Source organism: Ailuropoda melanoleuca, chromosome 4, assembly GCF_002007445.2.
Source record: "Ailuropoda melanoleuca isolate Jingjing chromosome 4, ASM200744v2, whole genome shotgun sequence".
Taxonomy (NCBI): Eukaryota; Metazoa; Chordata; class Mammalia; order Carnivora; family Ursidae; genus Ailuropoda; species Ailuropoda melanoleuca.
In genome coordinates this window covers 64602495-64629282 of record NC_048221.1, presented here as the reverse complement: position 1 = coordinate 64629282, position 26788 = coordinate 64602495, and the positions used below count along the sequence as shown (strand labels likewise).

The 26788-nt window shown below is 41.7% G+C and overlaps 1 protein-coding gene and 1 pseudogene across 1 annotated transcript in view; both read left to right on the top strand.

Annotated features, from left to right (window-relative positions):
- The first annotated feature begins 323 nt into the window (after positions 1–323).
- IL18R1 (interleukin 18 receptor 1) overlaps positions 324–26788 on the top strand; it is a 41328-nt gene continuing 14863 nt past the window's right edge. The window contains exons 1-9 of the mRNA XM_034657265.1: positions 324–578; positions 798–977; positions 1440–1567; positions 8463–8548; positions 12338–12581; positions 16443–16608; positions 19561–19711; positions 21535–21597; positions 26150–26329. Coding sequence (XP_034513156.1) covers positions 1533–1567; positions 8463–8548; positions 12338–12581; positions 16443–16608; positions 19561–19711; positions 21535–21597; positions 26150–26329 — 925 coding nt within the window. The 5' untranslated portion in view covers positions 324–578; positions 798–977; positions 1440–1532. The remainder of the gene's footprint in view (positions 579–797; positions 978–1439; positions 1568–8462; positions 8549–12337; positions 12582–16442; positions 16609–19560; positions 19712–21534; positions 21598–26149; positions 26330–26788) is intronic.
- Positions 22692–22761, top strand: LOC117802152 (annotated as a pseudogene).

Sequence of the window (26788 nt, the reverse complement as noted above, 5' to 3'; positions counted from 1 at the left end):
CCCCCCCCCAGCCTAAACAGAAGGCCTCAGCACAGATCTGAGACTTGAGTGCTTCAGACAGGAGACAGTGGCCTCCTCCTCACTTTGGATGACCCCAGGGAGCCGTCCTGTGTCTTTGGGGCTCTTCCTTGGCCTCTTTTCCGTCTGCAACCCTCCCCAGCTCCTTCCCTTTAACCGAAGACAAAGACGGTGCTCCTCTAACCGGTGCAGGTGCAGGTGCAGGCTGATACCCTTCCCACCTGAATCTGGTGCAAACCTCTCGGCGGCCTGTAGGGTGCGCAAGGAGCCCCACCGAGGGCCCCGGGCCCTGCCGGTCCCTCGGACGCCGCCCACCGCCCCGGAGCTCCCGAAACTCGCGGGTCTGGGACCACAGTCGACCTTCGGCGCAAGGGCGAGGCGCAGGATTTTCCAGCTGCGTTCGGTCCCGCCCGCGATCGAGCTGCTCCCGGAACTCAGAGGCGGGGAGCCCAGGTGGAGGAAGTCTATACCCCTGGCACGCTGCGAGGGGCGCCCCAGACCCGGAGCATCCCCGAGCCCAAGCGCCCGGCGTACCCTCCACCGAGGAACTCCGCAAACTGGTTAGATTCCCGCCCCCAGCCCATCACCGGGAGAAAACCCCGACGAGGAGCATCTCTGATCGGAGCATCCCAGACCCGGGACACTCCGCGGGACCCAGCAGCGCCCCACCTAGCACTGAACAGGCGCTGCGTCCCACCCGCGAGCTCCGCGGCTGCCAGACGCTTTTTCTTTCTTCTTACTCCCTGTTCCTTTTTTTTTCTTTCCCCAACCTTCTCTAGTTGCCTTACATCTTTGATCACACTTGCGGCTCCTCTCGTTCCTTTCGTGTTTCCCAGTGCTAGGGAGGCAGCGGACTGCAGCTTCTCACCTGCTTTTGGAACTCCTGCCTCCGCCGTCGCGACCGGAGCGGAGGAGGGACGGCCGCCCCCGCCCCAGCCTTGGGGGACTCCCCTCTGAAGGTAAGGAGCGGCGCCCCGCTGCCCGCCGCACTCCCTCTCCACTGCCCTCTGCCGCCAGCCCGCCTGGCTAGGGGCAACCCAGCCTGGGCGGCACAGGGGTTCTGAAAACAAGATCAGTTAGGAAAGTTAGCCATTATGCGTACAGATCTTCCTTCAATTATGATGGGGGTAGTTCTGAAAATCCCAGCCTACGTTGAAAATACCGTAAGTCACTGGAACGTGCATTTAATACACTTAAACTCCTGAACATCATCGCTTAGGCCAGCCTACCTCGAAGGTGCTCAGAACACTTACAATAACCTACAGTCGGGCAACATCCTCTAACGCGACGCCTAATTCATAATAAACTGTTGAGTATCTCGTTTAATTGATGGAATAGTGTACTGAAAGGGAGAAACTGAATGGTTGCATGCGTACAGAATGGTTGTAAGTGTATCTATTGTTCACCCTTCTGATCTTCAGGCGGACTGGGAGTTGCAGCTAGAGAGGATCATAGGGCATATCACCAGCAGGGGAAAGATCCAAATTCAAAATCCAAAGGATGGTTTCCCCTGAATGTGTATCTCTTTTGCATCATCAATCAAGAAATCGTAAGTGGAGTCATCATAAGTAGGGACTGTGTATATATATATGTATACTTCCAGATCCGTGTATATATATATAGTTTTAAATACTGAGCATATATATGGATGTGCACGTGTCCGCATATATACACACACATATGTACACACATATGCACGCATGAATAATTAGTGAGACAGCATCATTAACTTTCCCTGATAGTATCATTTCAGACGTTAAAACTTGCCCAATATTTCCTTTTTTTTTCTGAAAAATTGAGAACAGCTAAAATAATTGGTAGTCTTTACTAACTGAGCACTTGTCTGATGTGGTGTAGAAAATTTTTACATGCACTATTTTCACTAATCCTCCTGTAGGCCAAATGAAGCAGGCACTATCATTACGCTTAATAAAGGGAGGAGAACCAAAGCACAGAGATGTTTAGGAATTTATCCAAGGGCATCCACCTTACTAAGTAATAGATCACAGATTCACTCAAAATTTCTCTGATTCCAAAACCTTTGCTTTTAATTCAAGGTGCTTCCAGGAGTTAGAACCCTGAGCGAGTTGCATTGCAGTCACGAGACAAACTAATGACTAGGTGATCCCAGTCAGGTCTAGACAACTGAGGTTATGGGATTAATTTCACCCTCTTCCCTTGCTCTATTCTTTGGAACCTCAGTGAACGCTCATTTGGTGCCATGCAGTGCTGGGATCTGGGGCGACACTTCTCAACCCGAGGTCCTTGAATGGCTTAGGAGGGTGTAAATTTGGAAGAAACTGGGTGTATGCAGGTTCTGGGACAAGGTGACTGCTCCCCCACCGACAGCATGAAAACACATACAAAGGCTAGGAACACGTGATCTGGGAACACGAAAAGACAGGGTCCCTACCCTCAGGGAGCTCCCAGGGAGTGCGGATGGATCTAGGAATAATGGGAATGCAGTGTGGTGCAGGTGTGGACAAAGGCTGTTTGGAGCACTAGCAGTTGGAGAGTTTCCTTGAGAAGGCAACCATCAAGCCAGGTTGTAAGGACTGTAGGGACCCCGCACTTAGAAGTGAGAAGGGTAATCTCCATACTGTTTTCCAGAGTGGCTGTACCAGCTTGCATTCCCACCAGTAGTCTAAGAGGGTTCCCCTTCTCCACATCCTCACCAACATTTGTTGTTTGTCTTGTTAACGTGGAGAAAGGGGAACCCTCTTACACTGTTGGTGGGAATGAAGCTGGTACAGCCACTCTGGAAAACAGTATGGAGGTTCCTCAAAAAGTTAAAAATAGAGCTACCTTATGACCCAGCAATTGCACTACTGGGTATTTACCCCAAAGATACAGACGTACTGAAAAGAAGGGGCACATGCACCCCAATGTTCATAGCAGCAATGTCCACAATAGCCAAACTGTGGAAGGAGCCAAGAAGCCCTGCAACAGATGAATGGATAAAGAAGATGTGATTCATATGTACAATGGACTATTACTCAGTCATCAGAAAGGATGAATACCCACTATTTGCATCGACATGGATGGAACTGGAGGGAATTATGCTAAGTGAAATAAGTCAAGCAGAGAAAGACAATTATCATGTGGTTTCACTCATATGTGGAACATAAGGAATAGCACAGAGGTCATTAGGGGAAGGAAGGGAAAACTGAAGGAGGGGAAATCAGAGGGGGCGACCATGAAAGATTATGGACTCCAGGAAACAATCTGAGGGTTTCAGAGGGGAGGGGGGTAGGGAGATGGGGTAGCCCGGTGATGGGTATTTAAGGAGGGCAGGTGTTGTAATGAGTACTGGGTGTTATATGCAAATAATGAATCACTGAACACTACATTTAAAAAAAAGGAAATTTTACTCTTTATATAACAAAATAAACACAATGGCATTCTTCTCGAAGGAAGAAAAAAGAAGCGAGAAGGGTTTGGGGAGCAGGACTGGCACATGCACAGGAGGGAATGGGGGAGGCATCAGGATAGCATTCCCAGGAAGTGGGAATGATGCTCCCGGCCTTGCAGATAAAAAACCTAATTCAGCATAAATTCTGCTTTCCTTAGAGCGGAAGCGTGTGGGTGTGCACACGCACCTGTGTGTGTTTTCTGTCCAAGATCATTTTTTCCTCTTTGCCTTGGTGGTTTTATCATCTCAGTTGGTGGGTGAGTGAAACACGTAGGCATCGGGCATTGTAGAGAGGGAATTATTTTAAAAATCACCGCTGTTAAGATTTTCATCAAGGCGGTTTATCTTAGGAGGTGCTCAATTATGTTTTGCTGGTAAGAGAGATTTACATTGAGGCAATCTACATGAATTCATGTGTGTCAGTGTCATTCTCTATAATCTGGACCGGTTCGTCTAGTCTGGTCCCAGCTGCCTTAGCAGAAAGAACTTGGAAGTAGCCTCACAACTATGGGTTTCTGTGAATTCCTTTTTTTAGAGGATGGTCACTTTGCTCAGGGTGGGGTCTGTAAACAGGGCAAGTGGGCGGAACAGGGGCTCAGGAGATAAGCATTCAGACACTCTGCAGGGCCGGACTGTCCCACCTCGGGGGTCAGAGAGAACAGTTGGCTTGTATCTGACCCTCACCCTAGGTCACACAATTTTTAGAAGGGAACCTTTTTCATTTAGAGAAAACTTCATGACACCCGGTGATTGAGGGGAAGTTTATGAGTGTTCTGTGTATGGGTGTGTATGTGTGTGCAGACACATACATACCCACATGTATGTACACACATATATATGCATATACTTAATATAGCTTAACCAGTAACTTATTATTAAATATATATATTTATAATATATTAAATTTACTTTTAGGTATACAAATAAGTCCCCTAGATTTGTGTCTTCCTACCGTCGTTGCATATTAGAATCACCTGGAGGATTTTTAGCCATCAGGATGCCCAGGCTGTACCTCGGGTGTCTGGCTGGGGACCCAGACATTATTATTATTATTATTATTATTATTATTATTATTATTTAAGCTCCAGGGAAGAATGAGTGCCCTAGACTTCACATCAATTGTTAAAACATATTTTCCAAAATGTCATGATTTAAGAAGAACATGAGAGGTAAGATTATGCAGATGTTACAGTGGATCAGATGATCGCCTAAGACACCAAACTGTATATATTTAATGAATTGAATGCATTCATCAATTCAACAAATAATAAACATAAAATAAAGTATGTCAGTTAGGGATAAGTTCTATGGATGGAAAAATAAAGCACAATGGAAGAGGAGAGAGTGCACGCACACACACACACACACACACTTGCATACACACACGCGTGCATTTGGACCCAAGCGATCACGCTGTTAGATTTCCATAAAGCGCTTACAGAGGGCCCATACATTATAACTATGCTGTCAGCACACTTTAAAGGAAAGGTAGGACTCTTGAATTCATTATAAAGAAGTAATTAGTAGCTCTGTGAGAAAAACAAGTTGAATTAGACCTATCTTCATACCAAACAAGAAAAATAATTGTTAATGGATAAAGCAATTTTAATGTAAAAGAAACCCTAAGCCATAAAAATGAAGAAAGTATACCTTGAGTATACATCTGACCACTGAGGGGAGAGGAATGTCCAACAATGTAAAAATAATGGAAAAATCACAAAGGAAAAGCATAGTGGGCTGGACTCCATAACTACAAAGTCTCCCATATGTTCATCAGCATCCTTTGGAGAAGAGATTCATGACCGATTAGTAAGTTCTCCTTATGCTTTGGAGGAGAAGGTAGGACACAAAAATTGACAGCAAAAGAGGAATTTGAAGATAAACTCAACAAATTTAAAAAAAACACTAAAAGATCTAAGAACTGGACCAATGCCATAAAAAGATAGTTCACACACACGGGAATAAAGTAGCTACAAACTGTATGCTTACTATTCTGCCTTATTTATATCAGTAGAAATGCAGGTTTAAGAAAACCATGAGACGCCAATACCAATCTGAAGAGCGAATTACATTTAAAGAATGAGAATGCTCAATGCTTATGTGGGTGTGGAAGATGGATATTATCTTGCTCAGCTGAGGAGTATAAATTATTACATTTCTGGAATGCAGTTTGGTAGTATGTGTTTATCAGGTTTAAAATGTATTCTTTGACCTAGAGATTGTATTGCCATTGTCCGAACACCAAGAAAACAACGAGAAAGGTAGATAAATAACTAACATTGAAGTGATAGTTATTATGCTCCTGATACTTTGCAATAGTAACTCATGAAACCTTCACATCACTTCCAGAGGCAGTATTGTTATTCTCTTTCCTGGGTAAAGAAACTGAAGAGCAGGGAGGGTAAGTGACTTGCCCAAAGTTATTCAGCTGGTAAAGAGTAGGATGAGGATTCAAATCCAGCCAGTCCTGGCATCAGAGGCCCTGCTCCAAAAACTGATCTCTATCCCCTAATACAAGAAGACGGTTATGCAGGTTATTTTGTAATAAAATATATCTTCTAAATTATAATAGATGCAGATCAAGGATATATGTAGCAATTAAGATGATGTGAACAAAGAGATTTTTGTGACACAGGAAAGTGCTCATTGATTAAGTGGAAAATGCAGGATATGAACATTTTTTAACATCTTAATTATTTGAAAATCATGCAGAAAAAGTACAAGAAAACATGTTAAAGTATTGTGCATATTGAGGTAATTTTCTGCTTTTCAATCTTCATTTTATAATGCCCTATATTGGGCACTATAATACTTTAGAAATCAAAAACAATTTTTGAGAAAGAAGGAAAGAAAGAAAGAAAGATTTAAAATTATGGAAAGGCAAAAAAATCAATATCAAATATAACATTAAAAAAACACCCCAAAATTCCTTCATGCAAGAAATTTAATATTTATATTCTCCTATGTATATGTTACTAATACATATCTGTGACATTTCCTGGAATAGCTTTTCTTTTGGAAATGAGTTCCATTATTTAATATTTTAATCTTTCAGATCCATGATAAGTACATTAAAATTTATATATATACACACACAGAGCAGTGCCAGTGTCAGCTAATTTGGGATGTTAACATGTTTCATATTGAAACTCAGAGGTAACTCATCAGAATGCTGGATTATTTCATAGAAACTTTATTTCTCAAAAGACCTTGAAAATTCACAAAAACCCAAGCCAAGAAAAAAACAGCCGTGCCCTTTATGAGGCCGTGTCAACCTTAACCAGAGGAAACAATACTTTTCATTCTATCTGAGGTAACAGAATAGATAGTTAATAATAAATGTGTGTATGTGTGCGTGGGTGGGGGGTTGATTTCAAACCATAGAACCATAGAAATATTCTAATTTGGTTATGAATACTTGGTACTTTCCATATGTACTTAACTCTTTTGTCTTTATTGATTGTTATCTCTTGGAAATTACAGCAGATGCTTTGTGACGTTATTCATAAAGACTGATGTAAATGGTTTGACAGCTTAGCCATTAAACTTCATCCAGGATTTGGGCATTAGCAGCCTTTTTTTTTTTTTTTTAGTATGGGCCCTTGTAGTGGCAGTTTTAACAGAATTATTTGGGACTGGCAGGCTACCACACATCCAGAAAGCCTTCGTTACATTAGCTCATCTAATAATCAATAATTTGATTATTAGATCAATAATTTTGGTGATAGACCTTAATCATCTCCATTTTGGTAATGAGCAGATAGGATCTGAGACTTTTAAGTAACTTGCCTAGGGTTGCACAGCTAGTCAGAGCTCTAGCTGGAATGCCAACCCAGGTCTGTGTGCCCCAGAAAGCAAGCTCTTCCACCATGCTGTGCTCCCTCCCCCAGTGGAGCTCAGCATGTGCTATGCAAGGAACACGGGATTGCTTATGAAATATTCACACTCGGTGTCAGAGACCCACTGCCCCCTTCCCCCGTTCTACTCTCTAAGTCTGTAATTCATAGGACAAAAAGATGGATTGGAGTAGGACTGAAATTTGACACGGATTTGAGTTCATTGAGTCCATGGAGATTAGGCATTCGGAGTGTAGGAGACTCCTGTTTCGTCTCTCCGTTTCCCTAAAACAAGTGCACGTGGGCATGTGTGTATTTCACACACATACATACACCTGTTCCTCTGTAGAAAGTATTAGTGCTTACTCTGTGCGAGGCATTGTTCTGGACTGTAGTGATACAGTAATGAACAAAATAGAGTCAGTTCCTAACTTAGGAAGAACTTAGTTCTGAAGAAGGAAAATGGATATTTAAAAATTCAGGCCACAAATGAAGATCATGATGAGGATTTTGGTGTGATGAGAGAAACACACACACACACACACACACACACACACACCCCTACATGGGCAGACCTGTCATACCTATCTCGGTATATCACAGACTGTCTATTCATAGAACAGTAGATTTTCTGGGGCGCCTGGGTGGCACAGCGGTTAAGCGTCTGCCTCGGCTCAGGGCGTGATCCCGGGCGTTATGGGATCGAGCCCCACATCAGGCTCCTCTGCTATGAGCCTGCTTCTTCCTCTCCCACTCCCCCTGCTTGTGTTCCCTCTCTCGCTGGCTGTCTCTATCTCTGTCAAATAAATAAATAAAATCTTTAAAAAAAAATACTTCTCTTCCCATTTCCATAAAAAAAAAAAAGAACAGTAGATTTTCTGGATTATTTTTGTCTTCAACCTTTGAGGTAAGATTTAGGAGACGAGGCTTGAAATACAGCAGACTCTCTTGTATTAGAAAATTGCATTCTTAGGAATTTTTTTCTGGATGCTGAAATTCATTACCTTGAAATTTTATGAATTCTAGGTGGCTGAAAGTTCTGAGAATACTTGGTGACTATATTAAGGGATATGAAAACTTACTGCACTGATTTTTTAAAAGTCTGTGTGCCAGAAGATTTTTAAAAATCTCCTTCATGAGGCAAGTGTACTTTTGTTTGCAACTTCCGGCGGACCCTGTCTTATTCTGTTTTCCAGAGAAACCGCTGGAAGCAGAATCCTCAGTATGTGTCATACAGAGCTACTCTTGACAATTTTGGTGCTTATGTTTACAAGGACCTCCGGTAAGTAAGTACAATCACTCACAAGCATACTTACTGGGTAGTCCAGAGGGAATATCAAGGTTTTACTTCTTTATGTGGAGATGGCTATTGAAGATGCTGAATTTATTAAAATTAGTGGTTTTAGATTTTACTTTGAAAGTTACCAAACATTTGGTGTCCCTGAATAGAGAATAAAAGGTTCATAGAAATGAAATCAAGTAGAGAATCATAGGGGAAAAAGAAGAGGAAAAGGAAGAGATGTAGTCCTCTGAGTTTATGTGGAAAGAGCAGGATCGTATCTGGAAACAAATTACATTCGTCCGAGATGAACACCTGCTTTATGTTACTGAAAACTGCAGAGTTCACAACCGTCTTTCTTATTGATTTTTAGAAGTTTTACACATTATTTTTCTCACAACATGAAGGCCAAGATTCATCTTATTGTTTAGGTAGTGAAGACAGGGAGTGGGAATCCCTTACTGGTCTTAAAGAAATATTCGAGTTCGAAGGAGTACATAGGGAAGACTGCATAGATTGGGGAAAACGAGCAGGCTTCGTATCAGGGGGCGGGCACCAGTTTTACCTGATTAGCTGTGATGACTTGGAGACTTTTAGGGAGAAGGATTTTGTGGGTTCATCAGGATCCTTTGGAGAAGAGATTCATGACAGATTAGTAAGTTGTCCTTCTGCTTTGGAGGAGAAGGTAGGACCCAAATATTGATTTGCCTTGATCTGTTATCTAGGAGAGGGTAGTACATGGCCCATATCCCCTACTTTGAGAATTACTGCTGAAGAGATAGGGAATTTATGTTATTGATACTTTCAAATAATTTCAGTCCAATATTTACTTATGTGGGTCCATTTTTGTTGAGATCCAAACAATGCCATACTACCCGGATGTGAAAGGAAGGAAGTAGATCTACTCCCCTTGCTGCCAGATGACCAAGCTGTTAGAACCTGCAGAGTGAATGAGCAAGGTGCAGGAAAGGGAGCACCATGGGTACCTTGCTCTGTAGACATACACTGATAACCTTGCTCCCAAGTTACAACGAAACATGTTTCAGGCTCAAAAATGACCACACAGCCCATTCTATAAGGTTACTAAGGTCCCAGCTCTTTGTCCTTCTAGGTATCCGAAGAGCACCTTTCATAAAGGGTTCACTCTGGGCAAATAGGACAATATTCTACGTGAGGATTTATTTAACCTAGTAGAAGCTGAATGATGGTATCCTCCTTATTGTTCAAACTCAAGACATTTCCAAACATAGACATCATTCCAAAGGGTAGGTTGTTGATCCTGTTGGATCCTTACTCTCCATTCGTGTAGGAATGGGAGTTTCTGCTCTGGGCAGTCCATACACCTTGAACTCCACTCACTTTTTTTCCAGTCAAAAACCATTTCTAATCAACAAAGCCTATAGTGTGAAGTGTAAGATTAAGTGGCTGAAGCCATTAGCTGCCAGGGGAGTGTGAACTTTCAACTTCAACCATCTACCCCTGGAAAGTCTGTAAGACAGGTTAGGTTTCTGCAAGTGGTAAGTCCTCCCACAAAGAAATGGTGAATATGTCTATCACAACACAGGTGCAGGTGTTTATAGAAGTATTTTTGTTTTTTTAAGAGTGGCCGAAACCTAGAAATAATCCATATGTTCAACACCATGGGATAGATACATTGTCAAATATGAACACAACTGCACATAGAGAACTACGAGAAAAAGGACAAATCACGCTCCGTGCAGCAATGTGGATGCCTGTCAGAGACATGATGATGTAGGAAAGAAACCAGACAGAAAAGCACAGACTGTAGGATTTGTGTCCTTTGTTTTATGTATATTATATCCCGGAAATGGGACAATAAATGAAATTGTTTTGTGACATGCCATCCATTTGGATGTCAATTAAAACTATCACCAACACCTACACATGGATCACACGACCTGTATTGGAGTGAAATGTAAGATGGAGTTTCTGTAACAACCACCAAACACAAGGTTGGTGTTCATTAACACTTGTACTTTGAGGTAGATTTGACATCCATATTTTCAAGAATACTATCTTTTGAGCCACTTCCTCTTTACCCTGTGGTTAACAACATCGAGTTAAAACCAGACATTTGCTTTGAGAAATAGACCCTAACTATAGAGAAGGCATTTTCTTCATGACCTCAGAGAAATGCTCTACTTAAATTAAGGATTCTCATTCTCAAAATTCAGTTGAAGGGCACTATTGGTGGGAATGTAAATTGGTGCAGCCCCTGCAGAAAACAGTATGGAGGTTCCTCAAAAAGTTACAAATAGAAAGACCGTACGATTCAGTAATTTCACTACTGGGTATTTATCCAAAGAAAATAAACACACTAATTAGAAAAGGTGCATGTACCCCTACGTTTATCCCAGCATTATTTACAGCGGCGGCGGTGTGGAAGCAGCCCATGTCCATTGACAGATAGATGAATGGATAAAGACGATGTGGTGGATATATATACACACAGTAAAATATTACTCAACCACAAAAAAGAATGAGATCTTGCCATTTGGGACAACAAGGACGGACCTAAAGGGCATTATGCTAAGTAGAATAAGTCAGAAAGAGAAAGACAAATACCATATGATTTTGCTTATATGTGGAATCTGAAAAACAAAACAAATGAATAAACAAACAAACAAAGACTCTTAAAATACAGAGAACAAATTGGTGGTTGCCGGAAGGGAGGTGGGGGGATGAGTGAAACACATAAAGGGGATTAAGAAGTACAAACTTCCAATTAGTTATAAAATAAATAAATCATGGGGATGAAAACAATAGCATATGGAGTATGGTCGATAATATTATAACAACATTGTGTGGTGACTACACTTATCGTGGTGAGCGCTGAGTAATGTATAGAATTGTTGAATCATTATGTTGTATACCTGAAACTAACATAACATTCTATGTTAATTATACTTGAATAAAATAAAAGGGCACGCTGGAGCCACTGGAGAACAGGATATGGAAAGGTTCCATGAGGGCTGACTTTGAACTACCAGAAGTTCAAAAGGAGGGGAATGATGCCCCTGTTAACTGAAAGGATCAGATAATTTTCCAGAGTCAGAGTATGTGGGTTGATTGTGAAAGAGGGAGGAAGGGACAGAGAGAGCGAGCTTGCTAGAGCACTCAAGGAGGGAAGAAATAGATACCTAGATTTGGAGTGATATTATTAATCAATTCTTGATGATCCATGTGGCAACCCAGAGAGATAATGAAGTCCCACACACTCTAAGCCACATAGAAGCACCTTCACCATCCCCCTGCCTGCCCAGGGAACGGGCAGGGAAACTGATGGAGAGCACACTTCTGTGAGACAGGGGAGGAACTCTGAGGCCTCTAGATCTCCGTCTTCATTTCCATGGAGACTCCCCAGCTAGGGATGTGTGGGGTAGGTGTGGCAACACTGTGACTTCTGTGGCTTTCATTAGGAGGAAGCTTTAATGTGTAACATTTTCTTTGAAAAGATGTCACTGCATTTATCTGTCTTCTAGCTGTGGTCGGTTAAGTTTTGGTACTGTCCTGTTTGGGGAAAGCTGTTGGAAATTCTGTCTTCATTTATGCCCTGAGAGCGTCCTAGTGTTGGAAAGATTGACCCTCTGTCTCTTGGTGTTGGAAAGACTGACCCTAAAATGAGAACTCACAAGGCTGAGATGTTGAGTTTGCTCAGGACTTTCTTACTCACCTGGCTTATTCGCCTCATGCATTAGGAAGGAAAACATTTACCTTTGTCATTCTGGTTGTTTTTTTTTTCCTTTCTTTTACTTGGCTAATCTTATGAAGAAACTTGTACTTCACGCTTTAACATCACTGCAGTCAGAGGGGAACCTTTCTATCTGAGATACTGCTCATCAGGATCTGAGCACGAGGATGAAACGGTCGCCAGCAGATGGTACAAGGGCAGTGGACCACACGGGCGCACTGAGCTACGCTCAAGCAGCTCACCCAGAATTTCTCTGCACGATTACGCTTTGGAGTTTTGGCCAGTTGAGTTGGAGGACAGTGGCTCTTACTTTTTCCAAATGGGGTGAGTACAGCTTCTCTTTGTGTTAATATGTTTCATAGCGCCCTTGGACTTAGTTCAGCAAATCAGATATACAGCAGTCCGAAAGGATAATCCATGCATTTACTCTCCCCTACCCTTCCTACCACATGCAATAAATACTTCGTTACGGAAAAATTAAATTACATATTTGCCCTTGTGTTTATTTTCTTAGTGATCTTAACAAAGATTACCGTAATATTTCTTTTGGGGGATGCTTACCAAAGATAAGTGGGTGTCAAATGAAATTCATTTTAAAATTCATTTAAAAATTCCTGTTGTGACGAGTTGCTGGTCGAATGGAATAAATGAAGACTCCAAAATGAACGTGTGGTGGAGGGGGGCAACGCCAGCTTCCTGGGTGGCATCCTCGGGCTGGGGAGAGGGGTTGGAATTGGGGTAGACTCATCCTGGTCCCGTTTTCCAGGGTTTGTTGAATATCAGGTGGTAGTGTGAGGGAAGGATGTGGAGGTCTTGCAGCCAATCACAGACCCACAGCCAGGGGCAGTGAGAGAGAGGAGCACAGAAAGGGCTCTGCATGACCTTTGCGGGACAGACCCATATAGTCTATGCCTGGACAATCATAATCAAGAGTCATAAATTCTATGAAATGAGAGAAACCAGCTGAATGTTTCCGTGATTTTCACTGTACTAGGTTGTCTTTGTTCTGTATTTGGTGAGCTGGGAAGGAGCAGCTGGGACAAGTGATGTTCTATGTGATGGATTATTAGTCTTAATGAAATGGTGCTTATCTGGCACATTTGTGGTGCTCCGTGTGTACTTGCATATGCACGTGAGTATGTGTGTATTTTTATAGAGATCTGAGGCTGAGCTGGGGAAGATAGCTCAGGGCCAGGTGAGGGAGCGGCGGCGGCATGCTCTCGGATGTAGTAGATTTCTGGGGTGGGTCCTGATTATTATCAACAGTGCTATTGAGAGCAGAGTGAGACATCACGGTGAAACCCTGTTATCACTCATGTGGTTTTGCACAAAATGAGGTCATTTGGGTTTGTTTCTATACATAGGAACTCCCAGGAGTCAGAAAGAAATTCAAGAACTCTTTTCCTGTTGTTTGTTTTGACCTGTTTGAATTTTATGTGTTCCTTGAAGAGAGACAGACGATTCTAGAAGTAGGTCACAACCGGGTCTTTTCCACTAATGTAGAATGAATACTCACAAATGGGGTTAAAAAAAAAATCTCCCCAATCCTGACTGAATAAAGGCATGATTTAAATGCAGGAAGTACCCCGGACAAGGCAGGAATTGCCCATTGAGCGGAAGAGCCAGTTGTCCACAAGTGTTGCTTGGAGACAGGGACAGAAGGCATTAACCGTCTGTCTGATACGGAGGGTGGAGAACACAGCCTGGGTTACAAAAGCATCAAATAGAGACAGGCTGTCGGAGAGGTGTGGAGAACTAGGAAGAAAATCCGACAGCGCAGGAAAAACGAGGTGGCTCAGTGGCTGTGGTGATGAACTCTGAAAGGTGTTGGAGGCTGAGGAATAACGTGAGACTAAAGTGATGGAATGAGGAGTGGCCTTGACAGTGGTTTTGAAAATCACTGGGGGGTGGGGGTGGGGAGTGGCACCTGGGTGGCTCAGTTGGTTGAGCTCAGTGTCTGCCTTTGGCTCAGGTCATGATCTGGGGGTCCTGGGATTGAGCCCTGCATTGGGCTTCCTGAAGTGGGGAGTCTGCTTCTCCCTCTCCCCCAGCTTGTGGTCGTGCACTCTCTCTTACTCTCTCTCTCTCAAATAAATACATAAAATCTTAAAAAAAGAAAAAAAAAGAAAAAAGGAATAGTGGGAAACGACAGGTTGTTTTGGACACCCAGGGGCATTGAAGATGGGGATTTTTTCAAATTTGGTGCGCTGGTGAAACGTACCCTGTTTGCTTCAAAGGGTGTGTGTGTGTGTACGTGTGTGTGTGTGTGTGTGTGTGCACAGATTCAGGTGAGGGAGCCTCTGTAATTTCATGTGGAATCTGTCCATTAGAACCATAATCTTTTCACTTTTCAGGAGTCCTCTGCTAATAATCAAAGGCCTCTGGAGACTGATACTTGAATCCTGAAGTCAGATCAAATTTTAAGGAGGAAATCCACCGGAAGGGAGGGGATGCAGGAGAGAGGGGTTGTCGATGAGAGAGGGGAGGAGAGGGCATGAAGATAGAGAGAAAAGCACATACAGAAGTCCCACAGTCATGTTCTAGATTGACAAGCAGCAAGATTGACCTAGGAAGGGCCTCCCAAGAATGGGCTAGAGCTTTTTAAATTCCCTCTTGTGTGGCAGCAGTGGCTCCTGCAACCCGGAATGGCTGTCCTTGTAGGAGAACAGGGATGGTGACAGCTTTGTGTCAGTTGGCCTCAGCTGCACACTGGCCTTCAGTTTCCTCAAGCAAGGATGGTGTCTCCCCTTGTGTCCATATTCCCAGTGCAGTGGCTGGGACGTGGGGGCATTCTGCCAGTCAGCACTTACTGCTAGGAATTGAGGATTGCAGAGGTAGAGAACAATATGGCCCGAGAAGATGGAAATATGCATGTACTCTCTTCCTTGTCAATGACAGGACAGAAAGATCTGGAAATAAATCTCTGTCCCGCTCAGCGGGTCCAAAGTTGGGGAAACACTAGACACACTTGAGAAGAGGATGATGCCAGTGGGATTCTGAATCCTTTCCAAGGGTTGCATAGCTCTATTATGTTCCAGGGCCATTGACCTACTGCCTTTAACCTGTAGGACAGCTTGTGGGCGCACCCACCGCTTCCGCCCAGCCCGGAACCATCTCGTATAAATGCGCACCCAAGGGAGGGGCCAGACTCACCTCGACTGTGAGAGCACAGTACTGGGCAGCGCAGTCCTGGCCTTTAGCGCCAAACCGACGTGTGTTTGCGTCCTGACCCCAGCACTGTCCAGGTGCAGAAACTTAGGCCCCGCGCTCAGCTTTATGGGACGATTAGCTTTCTATGCTCACGTAAGAGAAAGCGCCATCCCGTGGCGCATGCGCGGTGCCATGCCCGGAGCTCAGGGAGAGCTGGTCTCCCTTCCACACCGCTGTACACTTAGCGGGGGGACTCCAAGAGCCTGTGGTGGCTACAAAAGGCACACAGGACAACTTAACACACATCTGTTGTGTTTAGTATGGGGATCCATATATCGCATGTGCAGTTCAAACAAACATCAGGATGCAGACATTTCCTTGTTTAGAAGCTCCCTTTCAAAAACTATGTTCAAGTTGTTTCCTCTTGCAGATTACTAGTTAATAATCAGAAGGAACAACAGCAGTAAAACCGATTCAAACTAATGTTTGCTTGGTAAAGTGCAGAGATAGCTATGTGGCCACTCCAGACTTGGCTTTACTCAACAGGAAGAGAAGAGGATTAGAAGAAACTACCCAGAAAATATAAAACACAATGCATGTATACAAACTTCCAGAAAACAAGTTCAGGAGTTTGTGGACCTCATGAACTCATTGCTACTGTCCCATTCAGGGTTAAGAATCTTAGAACTTGTCCATTTTCAAAGATCACTGAGGTTTTAAACATTTCTGTCCAGACACACATAATATATGGTCTATAGTAGGGTGTGTGTGTGTGTGTGTGTGTGTGTGTGTGTGTGGTGTATAGGACCGCTGAGGTTTTTCTCTTTCACTGCCCCTTACCCTTGTCCCATGACAGTCGTTAAATTTCTTGCTGCACTGAACCAAAATAGGGCAGAGCAGGGTCTGGGCATCAGAGAATGAGTCTCTTTATACAAGAATAAGGAAGATTTTCATTGGATGGATTGGTTACTAAAAGCTGCTGTTTGCAAAGTCTCTCTACTAATTATAAAATATCTTTAAACCTTTATTTCATAGAAATGATACACATGAATGGAAATTAAATGTCATTGGAAAAAGTAAACACAGCTGTTTTGCTGAAAAACAACTAATTAGTAAAACTGTGGAAGTTCAAAAATCTTTGCATATAAACTGTAAACACCCATACTATGAAGAACTGGCCCATAGAATATCACTGTACAAGGTAACACTTTTCAAATATTTTTACTTAAGGGGCACCTGGGTGGCTCAGTTAGTTAAGTGTCTGACTCTTGATTTCAGCTCAGGTCCTGCTCTCAGGGCGGGAGATCGAGAGGCTTCTGACTCCGAGCTCAGCAGGGAGTCTGCTTGAGATTCTAACTCTCCCTCTCTCTCTGCCCCTCCCCCATGCTCTTCCTCTCTCTCTCTTAAATAAAAAAAATCTTTTAAAAAATATTTTAACTTAATACTTGAGGAAAAAAAGACAAAAATCCCAAATGAGGATGTGTTGGCCGTGAAGCATCCTTGTCACATACAAGCTGCATGACCCCTCGACAGCTCCGCCAGCCCATCGGAGCAAGGGGCCCCAGCAGGGCTGCTCAGATGAGCCCCTGCCCAATATTAAGCCTTTAATAAGTGGTAAGAGCTTCCTCTTCCTTGCCCCTCTTTCACTGTACCTCTCTTTTGATAAACTGATTTTTAGAAATGGTAGCTTAGGGATTTTCATTTTCTTCTGCCACATATATTTAAAATTTTAAATTCTAGTGTATATACTATTTTTTTTCTAAACACCCGAGTTCCTTTTATAAAAATGGAAGATGGAAAAATGCACAATGAAGGTAGCAGAGCTCACTCAGAATTCTACCAGCCAGAGACTTTGGGATTTGTGTGTGTGTGTGTGTGTGTGTAAATATCTACTTTTAAAAAGTGATATCTCAAAAAAAAATTTTGTAATAAAAATGGTATATTAATGGCTTGTATTTTTCCTTTATCCACTGAAAATTATATTGTGATTATTCCCCTACATCTTGAAACATCCTTCCAAACATGCATTCCATTATGTATTGTGTCTAACTAATCCCCTGGTTTGGGGCATTTGTTAGTTTCCTACTTTCCGCTATTATTTACAAGGCTAAAATAAATACCATTCTCCTAAGTGTTAGGATGTATGTACGATTTTATTCTTCAATCACATCCCTAAAAGTAAAATTATTGGATCAAAGGCTCTGAGGACATTTATGGCTTTTGCTCCACATTATTAAACTCCTCTCTGGGAGCTGTGCTAGTTGAAAACCCTCTTTTCAGCCACCACCACACACTGTGAAGTCATACCATTAGAACATTTAAAAATCTGAATGCAAAATTTCTGTAATTTTTAGTAGTTTGTTCCCCATTTCTTTTCTTAATAATAAATTGAACATTTTTATATTTTTATTGCACCTTAGTATTACTTCTTGTGTGGATTATCTATTTTCTTCAGCTGGTGTACCTTTTACTTGAATTGCAAAAGCTCTTTTAGACAAAACTATGGAGATTATATATACATTCACCTGTGTTTCCTATATAAACTTATAGTATACACATATATAATACATATACATACATGGGAACACCCAACACAAATTATATTACTTCCATAGAAGAACAAACCTGAAAAACGTGACTCTGTTATGAAAATTGTAAAGAGCTGGATGAGAGAGTGAGCCAGACCGAAGCGCTTCAGAAAGCTGAAGCTACAGATGCTTTCCTAGAAACTTTTCTTTGCACATTTCGCTTCACCACTGTTTACTTGGGATTTTTCAAGGAGAGCTCTTATCCAAATGTTTTCTAAGTCTGAGTCAGTCAGGACTGTCTGAGTCAGTCCTGAGTTGACTTGACACTATTTCCTGTCAAATGTGCAAATATTTGACAGTACCTATAAATTTGTGAGGTTCAGTGTACTAAGTTTCAAGAAATCTCAACGTGTGGATATTTAAATTTAGAAAATAGATCTATTGAGGATGTTTCCAGCTAGATGATTAAACACAGGGTTCAGTATGCTCAGCCTATTTATAGATCATGGCCTACCTGAGGGGAGGAGAGCAAGGAAGCTAAATCAGTAAACAAATGATTGGAAATAAAAATGAAGAGTCTTTGATATAATGTCCCTTAGAAAAAACAGTTTGGGGTCATAAAAGTTTGACATACACAGAAATAATTTACTGAAGTGAGGGACACATGGGAATGCTTCACAAACCCATGCTAAGCACCCTCTGGGCCTAACCCCAGTTGCTGCCAGCTTTGCCACCTTTGAAAGAGGTCTGTAGGCAGTACATTCTCCTTGTTTGGTGTTCGCAGGAACTATGTAGCATAGTCAAGGTTAGCAATTTAGTTCCCATTTTCTGTATCTGAATCTTAGATCACTTCAGAACCTCTTCTATGGGTGACTGATGGCTAGATTGAGGAAGGTGGCTTTTTTGTTATTCCTTCCTGTGACCTATATGGACATTTGTGATGGAGAGACATGTTTGTGTGTGCGTATGGATTTGCATATTTTTGATATATTTCTGACCAGTCCACTGTGTTCTGGTAGAAGGCATCAAGGGGGTGGGTGGTCTGCTAGGTACTCAGGTGTCTGAGTAATTCTGCTCCCCCCTCCACTACCCACCCCCAGGATGGGTAGTCCTGAATGAATGGATTTAGACTAAAAGTGTTACAAAATAAGAGTTGCGCAAAAAGTTTTCACCCAAGCAGGGATTTTTTTGTTGTAGTGCTCGCTCACTCTCTCTCTCCTCCTTTGCCTCCATACTTCCTCCCCTCCCTCCCTTCTCCCTCTCCCTTTCTCTTTACCCCTCCCTCCCTTTGTGTGTAAAAGGGAGAGATTAAAAGAGAATGACAGGAGCAGCTACAGCACCTCCTATATTCTATTTCCCAGCATGTATTAATAACAACAGTAAGAACAGTAATGGGACTATGTTTCATTGTTGCCCCAGAGGCAGGGCCAAATCACTGGGACATCAACTCAGAAATGGCTAGTTTTCATTCTGTTTCCCTTTTTAAATAAAGTGTTTTATAAATTTGAATCAATGTTATATGATATTGCTTTTACTTAAAATATTTTAACTTGCTTTTTCTTCTTCTTCTTCTTCTTCTCTTCCTCTTCCTCCTCCTTCCTTTTTTTTTTTTTTTAACAAAACAGAACTGTGAAAAGATGGAGAACAATAAAAACCCAGTTTTACAGAAGAATGCAGAGTTTGAAGATCAGGGATATTACACCTGTGTGTTTTTCATTCCTTATAATGGAAAACTATTTAATGTCACCAAAACCTTCAATGTAACAGTAGTTGGAGGTAAGAGGAATTTTGGAATTAAGAATAAACAAATGTATCTTTGTCAAAACAGAGTTTTCTTTGTAGTGTGGCACAGGAATCCAGAGGTGACTTACTTGGAATTGTGACCACATCGCTAGCTCAAATGTTTAAGGGTCAAATCATTTGGGCATCATTCACCCCACTGGAAAGATTTTTTTTAGAGGGAGTAGTAAATGACCTTTATATAGGTGAGCCTCCCAGGAGCCAGCACTCTTATTTCACGTTTGAGTAATTGATGAAATCTCTTGTTGTTTAGCGTATGCTTTCACTCGACAGATACTCATTCGTCGAAGCTTCTGTATTCAATAAACCGTACTGAGCATCAGGAGGTAAAAGAGGCAGGGAAATAGGAAATGAACTGAGTAGTGTACTATTCTTGAGGAATTTGATTATGGGCAGGAGAGGCGATAAGCCACGTAGGAGTACTGTAGTATGTGAAACTGGATTCATCTGTGAGGTGTTGAAGGTGCGGAAAGGGTCCAGGGGAACACCAGAGTCAGGAGACTCCAAGCTGAGTTTAGAGCTTGAACATGATGGATGGGCAGGAGGGCATGCCGGGGACGGGGTGCTCTGGGTTTTCGATGATATACTTCAAGTTTTAGTAGGCGGCACAGTCGTAAAGATTTCTTTTTACGCCACCTCTCACACTGGGTTGCCGCTGACGTTCCGGAGCCAGGGGCAGGTGGATCCAGAGAAATAAGCAATAGAAATGTTCCACAAAACCACCTCTGCCCCTTTGTCCTTGAATCAATGGCTATCCCTCAATATTCTCCAGACCTGACAGTTTGTTCTTTCTCTGGAGGCATCCCAGGTCCTGCTGTCTGCCTGTATGGTTTCCAGGCTTGCCCAGATAGTCTCAATCCCAGAGGAACCAAAGCTGACTCTCCTGGAGTTTCCCTTTGCGAGTTTCATCCTCCGGTTCTTACCCACACACTCACCACTCCATTCTCTACCCTTCACCCTACAGCACCACACTTCCTGAGAGGGCTTACGTAGGTTGAGGTGTAGTGCAGGAGAGCTCCCCAGTCTCCCCTTCACTTCTTGTGTGCAGGCATTGTGTTTGCTGAGCACCAGTAAGGCCCAGGAGTTTGCTGAGCACCGGTCATGACACTCTGTACATTCCTTGTAAATGCCCCAGAAACACCAGCTGTACTAGAAGGGAGAGTCTAGGTCATGAGGAAAGTTGCCAGTGCTGATCGTAGGACTAACAAGAACCTGAAACATAGCAGGTGCAATGTATGCTGCCAGTGTTCAGCAGTTACTAGCTGCCCCAGGGTGTATGATAGCATTCAGAGGGAGGCCAAGAGCATTATGTGCCTCCAGTCAGGGTCAGAAGTCACTCAGGAGCAGAGGCAGAGCTGAGCCCGCAGGTATAGACACCCCTGCAGGGCTAGGACTAGGGTGAGGCATGTGAGGCGTCCAGAGCACAGAATTGAAGGGGTGTTCCCCTCAGTGCTTGCATGGGAAGGGTCGACACCTGAGAGCAAGTGTCTTGCCTACCGCACGAGTAGAGACCCTGTGCCCAATAAATCTGTCCTTGAGGAGTTGAGGAGGGCAGACAGGAGGAGTAAAGGCAGAGCAGAAAGGCAGTTCCCTGGGACTTTGCATCTAAGTCCTGCAGGGGGGCTTGTGGGCTCCGGTGAACATCTTCCTCTGGCTTTTAGCTGCAGGAGCCACAGATTGGAGCTGAGGGAAACCGGATCTGTGTGTTTTCTCCGGTTACAAGCGTTTACAGCAAATACTTGTCTTAGAGAAGATCAATGCAATGCCGACACATTTTTCTTTTCTTCTTTCACTTTTAGATCGCAGCAAAATAATTCCTGTTCTTCTTGGACCAAAGGTTAACCACGTGAAGGTGGAATTAGGTATATTTCGACATACGTATATTCTGCATTTAGGAATGGGGGGTATAACTGAGTCTTCCAAGGCTTAATCTGATTTGTGATCGATCCATATTGTGTGTACATCATGTGCCAGGTTTAGTGAAGAAAGTTACAAAGGGAAGAAAAGCCTGTCATTGTTTGAATGTTGCCATTTTTAGGCGATGAAACCGAACAGTCTGTTGAAAACATTATAGAACCACTTATGGTTTTTAGATAGGATTTTGGTCACCCTGCTGTGACTTTTCTCTAATAGTCTTCATGGTCCTTTTAAATATGAAAACTCTGTGAGAGATTCAGACTTAGTCTGTGGTCTGAATATTTGATTGATGAATCAATGGGCTTTGAATCAATGGACTTAATTGACGGTACATTTAAGATGTGTCTAGACAGGGCTTGAGGAAATCAATGCATCTGGTCATGTAAGTAACTCCTTTCCAAAAGGGAAGGAAGGAAAAGAAGAAATTCACATATGCTAAACCATGTTTTATATTAGGTGATTGAAATATATTCTTAAATTAAACCCTCCAGACAACTTCAAGGGGTATTATTCCCATCTTTTGGATTAAATGACCAAAGCCCAAAAGGGTTCAATAATTCATCTCTTGTTAAACCAATAAAAAGTGGCAAAGATAGGGTTCAAGTTTCTGTTAACTGTTTCCTAAGCCCACACTTTTGGACCAGCACCTGTCACAATCATTTGTGGGACTGCATCAGTATAGCTCAGATACTTGGCCATTTGCAGCTGCGGTTTGCCTGCTTTTTATTGATTTTTATTGATTTATGAACTTAGTTCTATTATTTCTTTCTTCTCATTTTGGGCTTAATTTGCACCTCATTTTTCATTTGTCAACATGGAGACATAGAGGATTAATTTCCCTTAACCTCTCTTGTAGCACATACATTTTAAAATCTAAAGTTCCTTCTAATCCCAACTTGAGCTGTTTCCAACAAATACGGGTATGCCGTATATTCATTACTATTCTGTTCAAACGTTTAAAAAAAACAAAAACAAACTTCCCTTGTGTTTTCTTCTTTCTTCTATGGATTATTTGTTCTTCCTAATTTCCAAATCTTTGAAGACTGTACTTGCAGGGATCATTTCTATAGTTTGTTACTAATTTCCAAATCTTTGGAGGATTTTCTAGTTGTTTTTTTTGTTGTTGTTGTTGCTGTTATTGATATCCAGTTAAATTCCATTCTGGTCCAAGATCATACACTGTATCATTTCAGTCTTACGAAATTTGTAGTAACTGGCTTCAGGACCAGAATGAGGTGTGTCTTGATGAATGTTCCAAGCGCATTTGAAACAAATATGCATTCTGCGGGTTTGGGTTTTATCATTCCGTAAATACCACTTCTGTGAAGTTAACTACTGGCATTATTCAGATTGTCTATATTTTAACAAAGCTTTTGTGTGTTGTCTTTATCTGTTACCAGGAGATACCAGGAGATATTTACATCTCCAACTCCGATGGTCAATTTCTCTCTGTAGGCTTTAGTTCTGTTAATCTTTGCTTTATATATGCTGAGGTTATCTTGTGGGCACATGTAAATTGATGCCTGTTGAATTGACACTTTATCATTATAAAATTTCTCTCTTTATCTGTCACACTTCTTTCCTGAGTGCTTACTTTCTCTGATAATAGATAGATATATCCATTTTCTTTTCTTTGAGATTAGCAAGCTCTATCTTTTTTACATCCTTTAACTTTTAACATTTCTTTGTAACTCAAATAAACATAAAATACACTTCTCATAGATGGCAAATATTTGGATCTTTTTTGAAATCCAGTCCGTATAGTGTGTAACCCATTTACATTTCATGAATTACCGATGGGGCTGGTGTGAAGCCTGTTATCTTGCTACCTGTTTTTNCATATCCGTTTTTCTTTTCTTTGAGATTAGCAAGCTCTATCTTTTTTACATCCTTTAACTTTTAACATTTCTTTGTAACTCAAATAAACATAAAATACACTTCTCATAGATGGCAAATATTTGGATCTTTTTTGAAATCCAGTCCGTATAGTATGTAACCCATTTACATTTCATGAATTACCGATGGGGCTGGTGTGAAGCCTGTTATCTTGCTACCTGTTTTTTAGTTGGCTTACCTGTTCTTCATTCTTGTTATTCCTCCCTTCCTTTGGATTCATAAAGTTTTTTTTCTTTACTTAATCTGCTTTGTTCTCTTTTGAGTTATACCTTTTTGTATCCTTAATTAGTAGTTCTAGAGATTACATTACGTATCCTCGTCTAACTGCAATAAGGCAAGCGCACGTCTCAGTACATTCATCATTTCAGCATGTGAGGACGTCGCAACAGTTCATTTGTCCCTCCTACTTCAGGTTGTGCTGTTATTTTATGTATTTCTCTCCTGCATATGTGCTGAAACTCACAATAGGATGGGCATTATTATTGCTTTAAGTAACCCACAGTCTTTTATATCTACTCAAATATTTGTATTTTCTTGTGCTCTTCATTTGTTCCTGTAGCCCCTTGCTTTCATCTGGGATAATTTTTCATGAATCTGAAAACTTTCCCTTAGGATTTCTTGCAGCGTGGTTATACGGGGGTGGGGGTGGGAGCGCTGGGGGACTTCAGTCCTGTGTGTGTCGCATATCGTTTCCTATATGGGGGACTTTCTCTCCTAACTACCATAAGANTTTTTATTTTTTTAAAGATTTTATTTATTTATTCGACATAGATAGAGACAGCCAGCGACAGAGAGGGAACACAAGCAGGGGGAGTGGGAGAGGAAGAAGCAGGCTCATAGCGGAGGAGCCTGATGTGGGGCTCGATCCTGTAACGCCGGGATCACGCCCTGAGCCAAAGGCAGACGCTTAACCGCTGTGCCACCCAGGTGCCCCGCTACCTGTTTTTTAGTTGGCTTACCTGTTCTTCATTCTTGTTATTCCTCCCTTCCTTTGGATTCATAAAGTTTTTTTCTTTACTTAATCTGCTTTGTTCTCTTTTGAGTTATACCTTTTTGTATCCTTAATTAGTAGTTCTAGAGATTACATTACGTATCCTCGTCTNATTACGTATCCTTGTCTGACTGCAATAAGGCAAGCGCACGTCTCAGTACATTCATCACTTCAGCATGTGAGGACCTCGCAACAGTTCATTTGTCCCTCCTACTTCAGGTTGTGCTGTTATTTTATGTATTTCTCTCCTGCATATGTGCTGAAACTCACAATAGGATGGGCATTATTATTGCTTTAAGTAACCCACAGTCTTTTATATCTACTCAAATATTTGTATTTTCTTGTGCTCTTCATTTGTTCCTGTAGCCCCTTGCTTTCATCTGGGATAATTTTTCATGAATCTGAAAACTTTCCCTTAGGATTTCTTGCAGCGTGGTTATACGGGGGTGGGGGTGGGAGCGCTGGGGGACTTCAGTCCTGTGTGTGTCGCATATCGTTTCCTATATGGGGGACTTTCTCTCCTAACTACCATAAGACTGTAGGAGAAACCATTCAGCCTTTGCAGCCTTCTCAGCAGTAGTTCTGCAAGCCTATGCGGCTGTCAGAATTTCCACCGGGTTCTGTGTTCTCTGTGAGATGCCCTCTAGGCTGTACAAACCGAAACAAATTTCTCCCAAGAATAAGATGGCTGGCTATCTCAGCTCTCCCCAGGAGGGCTTTTTCCTGGCTGCGTTTCCAGGTTCCCAGCTCTGCTGTTTCTCTTTGTTTTCCCTGCACTCCGGAGGTCTTTAATTTTTAGCTAATTTCATGTTTTGTGTGATTTATCCATTTTGTTTTTCCAGGAGTTGCCATGCGAGTGTTGTCTGACACTCCCTACTAAATTGTGTGTTGAAAAGAAAGTCCACTGGCCACTCTACATTTTAATAATTGATTTAAAGATAAACATTTGAAGAGAAACCAATTCATATTTTGGTGATGACTTATAATTGCTACCTGATTTCTCTGCTTTATACATTTTTTAAAATTTAAAAGCAGGGCATATCTGTTTTGTTTCTGGAATGTAGCACGTATTCGCTTTATATATTAGGTTAACAATATTGATTATATTCATTTTAAACTTTTGGGAAATNTCCAGCTCTGCTGTTTCTCTTTGTTTTCCCTGCACTCCGGAGGTCTTTAATTTTTTAGCTAATTTCATGCTTTGTGTGATTTATCCATTTTGTTTTTACAGGAGTTGCCATGCGAGTGTTGTCTGACACTCCCTACTAAATTGTGTGTTGAAAAGAAAGTCCACTGGCCACTCTACATTTTAATAATTGATTTAAAGATAAACATTTGAAGAGAAANACTCTACATTTTAATAATTGATTTAAAGATAAACATTTGAAGAGAAACCAATTCATATTTTGGTGATGACTTATAATTGCTACCTGATTTCTCTGCTTTATACATTTTTTAAAATTTAAAAGCAGGGCATATCTGTTTTGTTTCTGGAATGTAGCACGTATTCGCTTTATATATTAGGTTAACAATATTGATTATATTCATTTTAAACTTTTGGGAAATCTGAGCTTCTAAGACCAGAACATTGGTTGTCAACTTTTATGTAGGGAAAGATGTAGAACTCAACTGCTCTGCTTTGGCGAATGAAAAGGATGCAGTTTATTGGAATGTGTGGGAGGAAAATGGAAAGGAAGCTAATGTACATGAAGACAGCATAACAAGAACTAGGTATGTACATGTGATGCATTATTTCTCACGACGTATACAAATCACATTCTGTTGTAGGTACATGATATGAAAAAACACCAGAGTCCTGGACATCTGGCTCTTTCCATAGTTTGGCTACTGTGGACATTGCTGCTGTAAACATTGGGGTGCTTGTGCCCCCTTTGAATCCATATGTTTGTACCCTTTGGATAAATGTCTAGTAGTGCCATTGCAAAAACAAAAAACTAAAAAAACAAACAAAAAAACCCAGAGTCCTGAATCAGTGATTGGATGTTTAAGTTTAAATTTTAACGAAATTTACATATTTTATACTTATAAGTACTGTGCTCTATGTTGAGGAATTATGCAGAAATCTCTTGCCAAGATCTAAGCTAGAAAAAGAAGGTCAGTGAGGCTTTTTCTCATCACCTCACAAAAGTAGCTTTTGGTCAGTGAGGATCTGATGGAGATGGGGATTTTACATAAGCATCTTACAAATTAATAATCATATAAGAGTCTCCAAAGTTTGTCAGATGTAA